General features: G+C 36.5%; 1 protein-coding gene across 1 annotated transcript in view; it reads right to left on the reverse strand.

Moving 5' to 3' along the window:
* Positions 1–3,479: 3,479 nt before the first annotated feature.
* LOC140148736 (short/branched chain specific acyl-CoA dehydrogenase, mitochondrial-like) overlaps positions 3,480–16,523 on the reverse strand; it is a 47,327-nt gene continuing 34,283 nt past the window's right edge. Inside the window, 5 exon segments of the mRNA XM_072170782.1 lie at positions 3,480–5,093; positions 6,375–6,567; positions 6,569–6,613; positions 7,778–7,867; positions 9,019–9,111. Coding sequence (XP_072026883.1) covers positions 5,011–5,093; positions 6,375–6,567; positions 6,569–6,613; positions 7,778–7,867; positions 9,019–9,111 — 504 coding nt within the window. The 3' untranslated portion in view covers positions 3,480–5,010.

A 16,523-nucleotide genomic window follows, 5' to 3' on the forward strand; every position in this document is an offset into this window, starting at 1 on the left:
CCCTCTCAAAATTACGTCATACCATCATAGAATAAAACTTTGTACCAATAAAACTGAGAAATAATTATATGACTGTTTGCTAAGTGTTGTGTGAAAATGAAAGATGTCAATGACTTCATGGCTGAATGAGCCCAAATTAAAGACAAAAACTGCCCATTCCAAAAGTCACAGTAGGCATAATGCTTGTTAACTGCATGGTGTGTTGGGACTGTGCTGAGCTCTGCATCGAGATGGGGATTTGCATGGCTGAATGATCAAGAATGTTCACTTGGTGCGGATTTTAAACTGCACTCAACCGTGGTCCACATTTGCATTAGTAACAAGCCATGAATCAACTTTTATGACAAGCATAGGCCTACTTTGTGACTTTTGAAAAGGGCAGTTTTTGTCGTCAATATGGGCTCATTCAGCCCTAAAGTCGTGGACATCTTTCATTTTCACACAACATTTAGTAAACAGTCATATAATTATTTCAAAGTTAGTTTTATTGGTACAAAACGAAACCTTACAATGCTATGACGAAATATTGGGAGGGGGACTTATTTTTGTTGATGTGTTTATCTGACTTCTGACTGATTTTGCCTGATCATATCACAAATGTTTAAAGGTTGCTGCTTGGAGGATGTGATTCTGATATTTGCCATAAACAACATTACCCCAGGCCTCCAGAAAATTCTCTGCTGTCTGGGAACTTGATGACAAGTGCTGGAAATTTTCTTTGAAATAACTGAAATTGCAAGGTCTATGTGCGCGTAGCGGACATCACGAGCGCGAAGTCCTAACGGCCGGGGTCCAGCTAAAGGGCCCTGGAAGCTCTCAGGGTTTAGATGCTCTCTCATTTTTTTAGGATTATTCACAGTTAATTTGAAAAAAAAATTTGTGATAGATGAAGAGGTAAACATTAGTTAATGGTTTGCATATACAGGATAACAAACTGTAATTTTTTTTTTTTTTTTTCAAATTAACTGTTAATGATCCTGAAATTTCATAATAGGTCCAGTAGTTCTCCAAAGTCACCGAAAACTTTGAAAAAAAAATAAAAAATATATAAATGATTTTTCCCTGCGACCTCAAGTACTTTCTGGGATCGCCGTTCCCGCGGTTTTTGGAGGCCTGTGATTATTGAGCACAATATAAATAAAAGAAAGGTCAATGCTACCACCATGTCATCACCAAACACAACATTACACACAACGTTTACACATCTCATTCGGTTTTTTTCCTTCTTGCTTTCCTAAAAAACCAGATTTTATTTCTCACTTGTTTGGTAACTGCAATTTCCATATGCATATATATAATGTTTTTATACTCATGTTTATACTCATTTTAATTTAAAAGGTACATATAGAAAAATAAAATGTGACAAAATTGGTTTGTACCTCCACTATTTTGCCATATGTAAAGACTTCAGGACTGTTCTGTAACCTGTGTAGGGTTATTTCTGTTCTTACTTGTTCCAAAGATAGACATCGTAAATCAGGTGTTTTCAATAAGTGACCCATGTACCAGATCAAGCCCGCCGACCAATTGTGGTTGGCGCTTGAATAGCTCTGAAATGTGCAGTAAACATGGCAAACCCCATTAACCCCTGAAACAAAAATCTTTGACATGATTTTGGCCCTCTGTGGCCCACAAGCAAATATAATTGAGAACCCTAATGTAAATTTGTAAGGAGAATTTAGTTGTATCACCACTATCCCTGGATAAAAACATAGTAAGTATACAATTTTTTACCCTTGCGTGTCAGTGCAAATTTCATTGGGCAGCTTTAATTCACTTGTCTTTGCTCTAAGTCCTGGTGTAGACATACACGCACTTATAGACATCGCACAAATGTGTGTGCGAAACAGCTGCCTCAAGGTGTTGATGCCACTGCCACATCAGGATGAAAAATGGTTCAGTAGTGACATAAACGCTTCCAAGTGTTGTATATTTGTGACTTCTTCTGAATACCTATCAGAGGCAAGGAATCTCAATTATACAGCACACAAGAACCAGTACAAATCACTTCTCTCATTAAATAAACCATGCTCTACACAACAAGTATCAAGTGCAAACTAGTTTAATTAATGTTGAAGCACTTGCCTCTGAATGGTTACAGGCATCAAGTAATCAAAATATTTAACCAATATGCAAGCCCCTGGACCCTTACAATACTTATTCTTAGTCAGTGGGAGTGGTCTAGTTCGTAGACACATTTCTGATTGGACAATCGCATGATTCCGGTGCCGTCTATCAGGCCGTGAAGCGACCCCACGTCATCACGCGTCTTGATAATGCGTAACAGCGCGTGTAGAGGAAGTCTTGGCGTATGTATCGCGCTGGATGCGTGAACTAGTGCGGAATACCGCGAGCAGCGCTAGCAATACGGCGCAACAGAACACGTGAAGTTGTAAACAAGTTTCGTTCATTTTGTAATGAGGGGAGTTTATATGACGGTAACTTAGTTTTTGCTTAAAAAATTTGTTTACAGTTATTAAAATAATATTTAACTGACTAAGAATGAGAATAAGCGATAGGAATTTTTATTTTGCCTATCCTCTACCTATGATGAGCGACAGGCAGGTCCAATATTTTTATCGTGGTGTGCGCCGCATCCACTACTCAAAATATTGGACCTGCCTGTCGCTCTATCACACGATAGAGGATAGGCAAAATAAAAATTCTATCGCTTATTCTCTAAATAAATAGATCTCCCTTTGTATGTTACAGGTTAGTATTTACCACTCAACAGGTAGTTCCCCAAAAGAAATATATACTAATATTAAAATATACTGGATACGGTCTATACATTTAAAATGAACAATATATTGTTATCCCATTTCAGTCTCAAAAATGAATATAACATGGTTAAGTTAAATACAATACATATAATATAACCCCTTTTAAAAATAAATGATAATTTGTGCCGAAGCATTAGGTACATAATTTACAAACTTCCACTGTCAATGTGAGCCCATGGTTCAACAAACCTGCTAACTCTATAAGACTACTTCTCCCATTTCTGCCGAGCTAATTTTCCCAATGGATGTTTAATATTAAACAATGCATCTTTCATCTGTCCATCAAGGAAGTGATACATTCCGAAAGCTCTCAAGGGGAACACATTTATGCTTTGAATAACTTTTTAACTTTCTTCATTGTAATTCATTACTGTAAAAGCATGAGTGCACCCATCAAAATCTAAATACAACAACCAAAGTGAGTAGAAGAATGCATGTTTATATTATCTTGGGAAGTCAGTGACGTTAACACATTGATGCAGCTTGTTTTAAAACCAACCAACCAGTTATATCCTTGTTCACAGAGCTTCCCTCATCTTTTGCATTCACAAGCCTTTGTAACTGGCTGGCATTTACCTGAGCTTAATCTAATACTGATTCTGTAATAACTGTGGTGTTTAATGTCCCTTTGCTTTTTTCATAACCCCCAATAATAAACCTTTGGTAGAAAACTCAGAAATAGATCACTTTTTTGACACACCGATACATCAGTTCCTCAATTTTTGACACCATCCAGTTATCTGTCATCACATGCATAATCAAACAGCTCAGGGATGCTCAACGAATTCCTTGGTAACACTTTTACATCTTGACTTCATATTGGCTCTGGTGCATTATGGGCAGCAATTACAATCTTCTTTGAGCCTTATTTTAAGTACTTTAAGAATGTTGCAAAGCAGAAGCAACCAAATTGATTCACACTCCAAAATGTTAAAATTACTTCAAGCAATAGCCATCCAATATATCGCATGTAATTGGATGCCATATCAATGCACTCTGTACATTTTGATATAAATAATTACAAAAAAACAACCAAAAAACACTCACTGGCTTTTTAAAATTAATATTTGCAGTGTATCATTACTTCAACCAAATAGTTGACATATCTCCTACATGCTCCTTGAACATAGCTTGTTTGTTAACCTCTAAAAGCAGTGTATTCATGGCACATGTTCCGTAAACCTCCCAGAGCATAAAATGTTGAAGGAATCTCAATGTTGCTACTTAATTCAACTCCTTGAAGATAGGCAATACATGACAGAATCTGATTCAACCAGGCCAAAAGAGGTACTGTTTTTGCAAATTGACTTATCATCATCATCAACTTGTACAGTACACAAGTTCACTTTTGCTGCAACCTTTACATCCCTACATGTAGCATTTTTCACTTGGTAGCAAAGTTATATGAGCATATTACAATGCCAATTCTCCTAAATGCTTTATTTTATTGTTGTTTGCTTGTATTGCAATTTCTCAGCTGCCGCCTCTGGCCTGCCTGGTTGGTTTAGATTGTAACAATTTTATTCAAATTAAAACTCAATGGTTTTCAATTCATCACTGTAAATATTGGCGTGTCCTAAATACACAATTGAACCCAGGATAATGAACGGTAACGCATAAAGTGCGGGTATAATGCTCATACAGGGAAAACATTTTTCTTGCATTCCTCTTTATTTGACCACCTTTTCAACAGATGCAGGTCACAACTAGAATTGTGCAGTTAAGATGGCCCACAACTAAGGTTTGTAAATACAAAGAATGTGCAAATAATCTGACACAAAACTATACAACACAAAAGAGAATGAAGACTCCATTTTCAATTCTGTATGACTGACATTGTCAGTAAAAGGTAATATTTTTCTTGCGGATTACATGCAGACTGGATGAAGTAATAAGAAGTGCCCCTGTGGGGGCCTGTGATTTAATCAAGCTAAATGAGTCATTTATCACAAACACTGATTCCCAGATAGAGCCATGATAATATTCAACTTCCAACAGTCCAATTGTGAAAGTGGCACTTAAAATGAAACAGAGCTGAATTTTGATTTTACTCAACAAACAACATAATATTTTGCTTGATCACATCACATTTTGATGCTGCACCAGTGTTGTTTACTAGCATGGGCACAGCAAAGGGGCATCTCTTAACATGTCCAAATACCCTCACATTCCTCCTTGACCAACCACCTGTCATAAATTAAATCTGTCCTCTCTATTTCTACAGCAATCACACTCCTCTTGCTTTCTCATCCTTGATGCATTTTGCTATTGTGTTCAATTGAATATTGCTGGTTCCTTCATATATTGTACCTAGAAATAAATAAAACAAATTGAATGCAATTAGAACCATGTCAGTCATAACCCTTTCAATATCTTTTACACACCTGTGATTTTACACTTTATGAAGACCATCTTGTGATAAGCAACCACAAGGACACATTATAATTACTTACAGACCGCAATTTTGTTTTGTTCATAATGTGTGGGTGGAGAGGGCAATTGTATGTGTGACATGATTTGGTCCATGGGGGCCAAAGGCGGTATTTTTGAAAATTGAGTTACTAGAATTATCACCTCCTACAAACATTAAGCTATCATCTACTGAAAACTTCAAAGGTCTAGCATACTTGGTTATGACGTTCTGTGATGTCTATTTTCTTATGTATTTTATTGGTTTTTTTACTTTTATCTCAATTTCAAATTTGCCGCCTTTGGCCTCCATGCACCAGATTGTGTCACATATCAACTAACAAAGGTGTGCCTGTTTATTAAAAATATTAAATTCTTAGAATGTACATGTATTCCTATTTTGTATCCCAAAATTCTGCTTAATACAAATATCTTTGGACAAGACATTAGTAAATGACTCTAAAAATCAACCAAAATCTATAAATAAATGGCAAAATTTTTCTCTTGCTTCGCTCACATTTTTCCAGTCAAAATAAATCTACTTTATTATGCCAAAAACAGCTGATCCAAAAAATCAAAAAATCTTGATTGGTTGGGCCTGTAGCAGACGACTTTTTTTCATCACCTAACATCAAATTTTGATCAATAAGCCAAATCAGCATTGAAGTTTGCAATGCATTGTGGGACAGTTTTTGCAGTTTTGGGACACTTTGTCATCTGACCTATTGGGAAAAAAAAAAAATATTTGTTTTTGTGTATACTAAATATAGTCTAAAATGTTTTACACGAATGAAAACAAACCCAAAAAACATAATTGTTATGGATTATTTATAATGATAAGATTATGATAATATTAAATTAATTAGTAATAATTATAGCAATTTTTCCGATATGTAAGAGGTTAAAGTGTCCCAAAACTGCTCTCAAAAACTGGAAGTTACAATGCTGATTGGGCTTATTGTGGGGGGGTAAATGGTTATAATTTAATCACCAAAATATTGTGCATTCGACAGACAGTACTGTAGGGATTAGTTTAGATTTTTTCACATCATCAATTGTTAACTTTTAAATCTAAAGGTACAATGGACACAAAGAGTGCAAATAAACAGGTGGCACTTCAACATGATTACTTGTTCTAAGTCCCTTTGTGTAAAACTATATACCGGTATGCTTATTACTCACCAATTTTGCAATCTCTGTAATATTTTTCAATTGGATAATCCTTAGTAAAGCCAACCCCACCCATCCACTCAATACACTTGGATGTTGTTTGTGTAGCAACCTCTCCAGCAAAATACTTGGCCATAGAAGCCTCCTTGATCACTTGATATCCGGCATCTCGTAGTCTGGCTGCATTATACACCATCGTAAATGCGTACCTCTATTTGAGTTTGTATATGGGCTATCTGATGTTGCATGGCCTGTAGAGTTAAACACAAACAAGTTCAGTTTCACATAATGCTGGTATTCTGAGCTTGATCTGCAAATCACTAACACAGTTTAGTCAACAATTCCACTCCAGCAAAAAGATGGCTTTGGTCCCAGATATGAAAGTTAAAATGTTTAGCTGTTAAATGAAAGACAGCTTTTAACACCTTGATTGTAAGGCATTTTTCTTCCATGATGAAAAGTTGTCAGTGATTTGGTTTTATAATTTTGTTATAAAAGTGAAAGCCCTAATTATATGGCCAGACATAAATTATAACTTTTCAATCTCATCCCTTTATAGTTTTCTATTATAAAACAATGTATAAATGTTTCAGGTATTGGAAATCTTTATAGTCCATATACCTTCCTCGAGTCAGTAAATTGAAATCAAATTTTGAGATTTTCTTAAAAACTGTTTATTTTTGCAGGAATCTGTTATGCTAGATGAATTCCTTGAATCATTTCCTTTCTGAAAATGTATACTTTTATCTACTTCTCATCATTATATTTGGACATAAAAAAATAATAAAAAACAATATCTAAATTACTGACTCGAGCAAGGTATAGACACTATAGACACCTGACACAACATATCTTGCACAGAATTGGAACATGCAAAATAAGAAACAGGGGCAATATTATACAAATATTGACTGCTATGAGAGGCATGGTTAAAATTATAGGCCCAAGGTGATCTCAAAACCATGACTATGCCCGGCGTGGCCGAGGCATATAGTCATGGTTTTGAGATCACCGCTGGCCTATAATTTTAGCCATGCCAATAATAAAAAGCAGTCAATATTTGTTTTATATCTAAATCTTAAGATTCTTGTCATCTGTTTGGTTAAAAGCATCGATTTTGGGAAGAGAAATTAATAGTTTCAATGCGAGCGGCACACAGATTACAATCTGCGTAATTATAGGCCTAACGAAAACATTAACGCGTCGTAATATCATTTCACGCTGGGAAAAACGCGCTGGTAGGTCGTGACGCACGTGCCCGGTCCATAGTTCATTTCCATGGACCGGTCCATAGTTCATTTTGCGGGCATAGTTAATTCAATGACTGCACTTTCAACCAATCAGATGACAGGAATCTATATATGAGGTATATAATGAGCAATAATCTATTGCACCAAAAGCAACAGAGTAATTACCTGGAAATCCCATAGTTTCTGGCCAAATTGTTCCCTTTCCATCACATATGGGACTGTGTGATCCATACATCCTTGGGCTAAACCTATCATCTGTAGAAAAAAAGAAGAAGATTAATTATGGATCTTATCTTTCTGCACCTCCTGAGACACACATTATATGTCATCAAAAAGTATATCAGGGTTACTATTAATCTTATGAATTCCATACTTATTTATAGTATACAAATATATACTGCCATGAGAGGTTCTGGTTAAAACTATGGGCCGAGGTGAGATCAATAGTATTTATTGATCTCAACGAGGGATCATAGTTTTAACCAGAACTTCGAATAAAGGCAGTATATATTTGTTTTATATACTTCATTAATATGTTCTTTGTTCATTGATTGGTTAAAAGAAAATTATTTGACGTTTTGACTCTATCTTCTATCCTGAGTCCAATTTAAGCACAACCTACATGTATATTTTGCCCTTCAAAAAAATCAAATAGGCTAAAATCGGGCTAACCAATTACAGCAGCGCGAAATCACGCTATAGCAGTTTCACGTGCATGAACTGTTCTGTCGCATCAAATGCGCGCATGCGGAAGGCATGGTCAAAAGTACTATTTACGGCTTGGAGATACTATTTACGGCTCATCCGGAAATTGCAAATACTATTTACTGGCTTAGAGGTATTATTTACGGTTGGAGTACTGATGGTAGAACTATTTTGGTCATGTGATCCACTTTTAATCAATCAATGAACAAGAATATATTAATGAAGTATATAACACCTGTTATACACATTTCAGGCTCAAAGATAAACAATCTAAGCAGGGTGTGCAAGGTACTTCCATGATCTTCACAATTTGCTAGTTTCCATGACTAAACTTAAGATTTTATGATTTTTTTTTACATTTTCTGGGACCCCTGAGTATGCCTGTATGAATCTTTATTATAAGCTACATGCCTAGCACACGTGTTCATGTTGTTCTGATCTCTTAAAGTCTTAATTGGTGCAATTTTAATTTGGTTATCCTTTGCAAAATATTATAAAGTATTTTTAGTAACTACTATCAGGAAAGTTTTCTACTCATTTAAAGCCAAATTAATGAGGTAAAACCAAAAAAAACTCACTTATTTAATAATCAGGTTTGAAAAAAATTGACCAAACTCATTTTAAAAGATTGTAACTTATGGCTTTAAGTAAAACCTTATCGGATGATGATACAATGTAATATATTTCTTCATTATACCCACCTGTGATGCAATGCCAATTCTGCCTTCATTAAGCACACCTATGCAATATTTGTAACCTTGACCTACTTCACCAAGAACTTGACTCTCATGTACCTGTATAAACAAAGATATACACAAGGTCATCTTAATTTAATAGTTTGTCTCAAAGCTCTTCCAAAATTAAAATCTAATGTAGAACGCAGGTCTACTCTAATTTATTTATCAAACTGTTTTTGTGAAGTGATAAAAACTGCGGTTAAAACCACAGTTTTTTCCACCTGCGGCAAAAACCTGCAAACCCTGGGTGAAATATGGGGGAAATTTACTATAATTATAGTCACAACTTAAAGAAGAACCAACACATCTGGAAATGTAGCATGTTTAAGTCCATTTAATCCAGTAACATTATTTTTATGAGGACATTCACCTACAAGACAGAGATTTTATTGCACCATATCCCACATTGCAGATTGATTCAGGTGACCTTCGAGAGCAGGTGGTGTAAACTTATATTAATGCAGAATATGTGTAAAGTCCTAGTGCATGCATGATGGGATATTATCCGAGTTTGAGATTTCTTGCTATGTGGTAGGTATAATGCGACAAATTTAGCACAGACATTCCTGACATTCCTAAGTTGGACAGGCCAATGATTGTGGACCTTTAAATTTGATGTTCATAACTTAAATCTTTAGAACCAATATATTTGAGGTTACCAAATTTTTAGTTGAAGCTACAGTGAAACTGCCTTTGTTTAACCTTTTTGTGCACAAAGCAGCCTCAGCAGTTAACCATTTTGTCCTCTAAGAAGTCTATATATATATGCACGAATGGAAATACCCATCCGATCGTCTACCCAGGGTAAGCTTACCCTGGGTAGACTCTATATTACTTTGTAAAAATCTGGATATATATATCCGTGTGCTGTTACTAACCATGCTAACACAGACAGGGTATATGACGTATGACTTCTTGCCAACGCAACGTGTAATGTCTGTGAAAAATATACGCCTATGAACATTATACATTATCGATAAAGATAAAGGAAGAATAAAGCAAATATATACAACTACAGGGTAATAGAAAGTTGATATATTACCCGGTACTTGTATATATTTACTTTATTCTTCCCTTATCTGTTTAGTTTCTTAATATCTTTCTAACATTCCAAACACCGGCCAAACCCATCTCTTCTTACTCTTCATTCTGAACTTACACGTGGTGTTATCATGGTTATGGATTAATAAAACTGGACATATTAAATTGTAAATACCAACTTGGGCTACCGTAACATGTACCAAGGCCATGTCCACGCTAAGGACGTTCCATGCTGTGTAAACACTGGGAATGCTGCTAATGTCATACTCATGAACTGGTTATGCTGGTCGGGGGTTTCCCACACAAACACCACCAAACATTAACGCTTTGACCCCGGTGCGGCATTACATCCAACGGGCGTGTCACGCTGCATGCATCAATAATGATATTGTATGTTCTTTTAATACTCAGACTCCAGTCCCATCACTCTGTTATAGCACATGAGTGCCGCATACCGGTATTACTTGGAGGCCAATTGATGTTCTAGTTGACATGTTTGTTATTTATTAATGTGCAAACTTAAATGAAGATGTAGGCCTGCGCACACTGTACACATGTCCTTATTTAACGGGAATTAAATTTATAAGAACAGCTCTAGGGTGTACACAAATGTACATACATCGTAACTCTATATCAAAGTCCCTATCACATTGTCTACCCAGGGTAAGGTTACCCTGGGTAACCTTACCCTGGTAGAGCGATCGGATGGGTATTTCCATTCGTGCATGGAAATACCCATCCGATCGCCTATGCTGCGAATGGAAATACCCATCCGATCGTCTACCCAGGGTAAGGTTACCCAGGGTAACCTTACCCTGGGTAGACTCTACTATAGAGTTACGATGTATGTACACTGTTCTCATACAGCTCTATGATGTGGATAGGGGCAAGCTGAATGTACATGTATGCTATTAAATAATTGACCCGCGAGACGGATGGACTACAATATTAATGCATCGATAAACTTATAAGGAGCGAATCAAATAATTAATTTTAAGCGGTCTGGTTAAAAGCAAAACAAAAACAAAACAAAAAAGTCAAGTTTCCAAATTAATAAATAACGAACATGTCAACTATTACATCAATTGGCCTCCAAGTAATACCGGTATGCGGCACTCATGTGCTAGAACAGAATGATGGGACTGGGGTCTGAGTATTAAAAGAACATACAATATCATTACATGCGTGCAGCTTGACAAGGCCATTGGTTGCAATGCCGCACCGGGAAAACATGGTGGTATTTGTGTGGGAAAACCCCTACCAGCATGACCAGTTCATGAGTATGGCATTATGCAGCGTTCCCAGTGTTTACACAGCACGGAATATCCGTAGCGTGGATGTGGCCGTGGTACATGTACCGGTAGTCAAAGTTGGTATTTACAATTATGTATATTAGACTTTATTTCAACACGGAAAGCCCAATTCAACAAAAGTTGTTCTTCCTTGGGGCCGTGCATAAACAAACATACATGTACAAAATAACAAATAATTACAAAAGCTTATTATCTAGACTTAAACATATTACAAACTCAAAATTATTAATTATTAATTGTCAAGCCAAAATGATACTTACATACATACCATGCTTACAGGCATGGCTTTATGATTTTTAAAGATTATTTTTGAAAGTATACAATGTTGGAGAGTTTTGGATATTATTTTCTAGTTCATTCCAGCTTACAGCACCTCTATATGACAGACTGCGCTTTTTGTACTCTGTTCTTGGCAGGGGAATAGTTACATTGCACACCACCACATTGGGTTCGTATATTTTAATGCACTCGGTGTTTCTACCGTCCCGACTCAAACGATTCTAGAAGTTTTTCTCACAAGCCCCGCCTACTTTCCCTGCCTTCTCGGCAACCCGGAAGTAACTTTTTCCATTGGTTTGTGTGGTGCAAAATGAGGAAAATACCAATATTTGGCAACAATTACAGGAATTCCAGTCATAGATCTCGACTGAAATGGATACATTTAGGTAAGTAACACTTTCATTTATGTCATATCAAAAAATTGTAGGAGATCTATGACCAGTTTGGTAGATAATCGAGTTGAAATGTGGGCATGTTTTTGGCATGGTCTAGGTGGGAATAACAGGTTCGTACATGTAAACTCAATGGGAATCTCTTACGACTAGGCTAAAATACAACAATATTTTGTAAATTTTCCTCGTAAAGAAAAGATCGGTCAAGGAAACCTATATGAATATGTTGTCAATACTTCACTTGACCCAAATATATGATTTATTTTTGTAATGAGAGAATCGCACATGGAATTTTAGAGGATTTTGATAGCAGTTCCGCACCGTAGAAAAGCTGCTCTGTCATGAGCCGGAAATTCCATCATGAGCCTAGATCCTGATTTGTTTTGCCAATTGAAGCTTCTAATGTTGGCTGAATGTTTTTGATGATATCATGAAAGTCAATCTGTGACAAGATGTAATTTTGCTACGGAAAGTGCTATGACAAAACAGTTTTCAGTTTTGGCTTTCTTTATCAAGGAGTTTAATTTGATATAAAATGATGCAGTGTTTGATGGCAAAATTTGACTGAATTCACCTTTCAGGGGATGTAATTTTCTTCGACAGGGGTCATGAATATGTCGGTGACTGAAGTCAATTTTATGACCCCCCTCCATCGCGGATCGCGGGCTAAAATTTTTACGACCCCCCTATCGTGGGTCAAAAATTTTAGGACCCCCCTTCTGTCAAAATTTTTGAGCGGAGTACACGAAACGCGTTAAATTTTTTTGACCATAAGCGTTAAGAAGGCGCACGGAGAGCGCAAAAATCTTGCATTGTATAAAGATTGTGTGCACATTTTGTTCAAAAAAAGTGTAAGAAAAGTTACACCAGTCGCCAGCCCTTAATAATTCTATAACCCCCCTATTTTGATTGCTACAAAAATTATAACCCCCCTATTTTTGGTCTTAAAATTCTATGACCCCCCAGTATATTCATGACCCCCTTCTGAAGAAAATGATAGCCCTTATACCTATAAGGGGCTCAGCTGTGCAATAATTATGAGCCCTGGAAGGAGGGTAAAATTGGGGGGGGCAAGCAATTTTTGCGATCCGAGGGGGGGGGGCAAGCAATTTTTGGCACACATTCATGGGGTGCCTTTTAAATAAAATGCTCTAAAAAGGCTTAGGAAAACAGTATGGAAACGCTGAAATATGCAAATTTTCATGCTACGCTGTGCTCATAACATATCTAGACCTTTTAAGGTTTGCAAATTGGGATCCCAAAAATTTGGCATGTGTAGGGGGGGGGCAAAGATTTTGGCAGGCCAAAAGAGGAGGAAAGCGATTATTTTGCAGGCTGAGAGGGGGGAAGCTATTTTTGGTGGGTCGTTCAGACATTTTATTACCCCCCGATAATTATTGCACAGCCCCTAATATGGCACATAAATGAACCCTGTGGTGTGCAACTGATGGTGGAGGGGGGATTGGGGGCACCAGTGGCAAAACTACACTTTCATTGCAATCAAGGGAACAGCTAGCTGGGGGTAAATCTGTCACCACCGCCAAGGGGGGGGGGGGCTGGGGAATACAGAAGCATGGGCCCATTTGGGGGGAGGGGGTGGACAAGGATTTCAAACCAAGCAGCTGTAACAGCCCCATGCTGGGGATTGTGCCACTGTCCCAGCTTTACCCTGACAAATTTTCTAAAATCCTCTTTTTTCTTTTTCAGGCCTACTAAAAGGTCAGAGCTACACTGTACAAGTAACAACCAACTGCCAGACACCATTAACCAATGCCACTGTGAGCCATTTCATGTCACATTTTGCAGCGGAGGCAGATGGAAGTCATGGAACAAATGAAATATTAAAAAGGACTGAAATAATGACCGGATTCAGAAACGCACTTCAATCTCACTAATTGAAGAACAATACTTGTGTTGAAAGTCGGGACTCATAAATTAGGTGTAACAGAATGTGTGAAAATTTATTAAGATCTATTAGAAATATTCAATCCAATAGATTAGAATTCAATCTAATTCAATTTTAATATATGGGATTAAAATTGCTTAGATTGATTTTTAACCCCTTAGATTAAAATCAAATTAGATGTATTCAAATTAGATTTTTTTAAATCCATCCAAATGTTTTTTAGATTAAAAATCAAATAAGATTGAATTCTAGATTGAATATTTCTAATAGATTAGATCCAATTTTGGATTTGTCCCAGATCACAATCACTTAGAGGGAATATGCTGAATTGTATTATAAAATAAAGACTGCACAAAAAGTAACGCAGCTGTTATAAACATGCCTGTAGCGTTTGAACTAATAATTGTGTTCACAATATTTCAACATAGAAAGAAGGATGATTTATTTACGCGCATTTTGATACCCCATTAGTCCAATCTCGTTCAATAATAACAACACAGCAGTGTTTTTAAAGAAAAATACCGAATTGAAAGTTGCGGTTATTTGTATTGATATGAAGTCATTGATTGAAACCATTGATTGCTGTAAATGGCAACTTTTAAATTTGTGGTTTTTCTTTAAAAGCACTATGTACTGTGTTATCAGTATTGAACGACATTTGACAAATGGGGTATCAAAATGAGCGTAAATAAATCATCCTTCTTTCTATGTAGAAATATTGTGGAAACGATTACTAGTTCTGAACTTATAGGCGTATTTCAGCTGTGTTACTTTTTGTGCAGACTTTTTATTGGATATCTTCCATCACACAATAGAGGATACATGTAGTAAAAAAATCCCCATCATTTATTATCTATTAAGTAGGTGTGTTCAACTGTTTTGGTTTGTTGGACCACTTCCTTCTTCATACTTTTTTAATGAAAAAAATAGTGCTTTTATTTTTTCACTTCCTTACAGATCTCAAAATAAATTAAAACAATGATCAAAGCTACATATTCACCATGCATTTTTGTTTATTTCATGAACTCTTGTCTTTCTAATAATTATGTACCAGAGAAATAGGTGTAAAAATACATTTAGTAATGAAGTATGAGATAATGAGTGCAAAAAGACCATTTATTTACAGTCTATTGGCAGCCACTAGTCTTTTGAGAAGGCTTTTGTTCAGACCTTCATTTGGGGGGACCCTTTGTCAAGGCCATTTGGCACCACTTGTCAAGAGGAATGAAGAACACCTTGAAGTTAACAAAGATCAGGGGCACAAAGGCCAAAACTGAAAAACTGCAGGCAATGGCCCTGACTGAAATTCGAGTCCAGCTTGTGTGTTAATATGGTGCCTTCACAAAAGACTACATTGTAGCATTGACTGACATCGGCTAGTCTTTCCTGAAGGCTTTGGGTGTGAATGCATTGATGCACAGTCACAGCTTTCATGAAAGAAACAGTGTCTGCCAATAATAAACTATGAACACTTACACTCCTTTAAAAGCATTTATAAGTCAAGGGTTTACATGTAGGGCCTTCTTTTATTTTAGTTTTATGTTAAGGGTTTACATGTAGGGTCTTCTTTTATTTATTTAATAAATAACAGACATTAACGAGGCCTTATCTGCAATAGCTGCCAAGTGTCATATTTTAGATAAATTATCAAAATGTCTATGGGGCAGCTATTGCAGTTAGGCCTTCTGGTCCTAAACCCTTGATTAGTGGACTGGATACTCATCATATTTACGGGGATGAAGGTAAACCAGTAGCAGCTACTAAACAATTTGGTCTACAATTACTCTATCCTGCATCCGCTAATCCTAAGGTGCGCTAGTCATAAATGTCACTAGTCCAAGAAAAAAATGGTCGCTAGTCCTAATGGCTGCAGATTTTCCATTGCTAAGGTCTTGTAAACCTTATTTATTTTTGGACTTGTGAACCATTTCCTATTTTTTCGGACTAGCGATCCGTATTTTTGGACTAGGGAACATTGGCTATACATTGGTTTCGCTCAAGTTCAGTAGTGAAGTAGGTGCATATTTTAGTGGGCGCCGTATTGAATCGTAATGCGACTGTGCGTATAGTTAATTGTGTAGCAAAAAATTGGTTAGTGTGGCGCAGCCATGAAAAGACATTGACGTCACTGCTGAATTTGAGGCAAACCAAAGAAAAGTGCCTAGAACATTTCCAATAATTCCATGCAACTTTTACAGCCTGTAAGGAACTATGCATTACGATTACATCACATGATGTCAGAGTCATTTGTTGAGGTCCTTATTATTTTAATAATTGGAGCAAACATTTACTAGTTAGTTTATGCACCACATAAATTACTATGCAAGTATTTAAGTTCTCATCAAATGTTCACCCTCCAGAAAAGTTTTTCTTCAAAAAATTTAATTGTTGACATAATGTTGGGAAAGTTTTCAATGCATGCGAGTGATAGCCCTACTACGGCCTTTTGACTGTGGTGGTCCAAAACCATGCTATATCGTAAAACCTGGCTATATCCAGAGAACTGCTAAACCCAGACTGCTAATTCCCCCTTTTGGG

Source organism: Amphiura filiformis, chromosome 3 (assembly GCF_039555335.1).
Source record: "Amphiura filiformis chromosome 3, Afil_fr2py, whole genome shotgun sequence".
In the NCBI taxonomy this organism is placed as follows: domain Eukaryota; kingdom Metazoa; phylum Echinodermata; class Ophiuroidea; order Amphilepidida; family Amphiuridae; genus Amphiura; species Amphiura filiformis.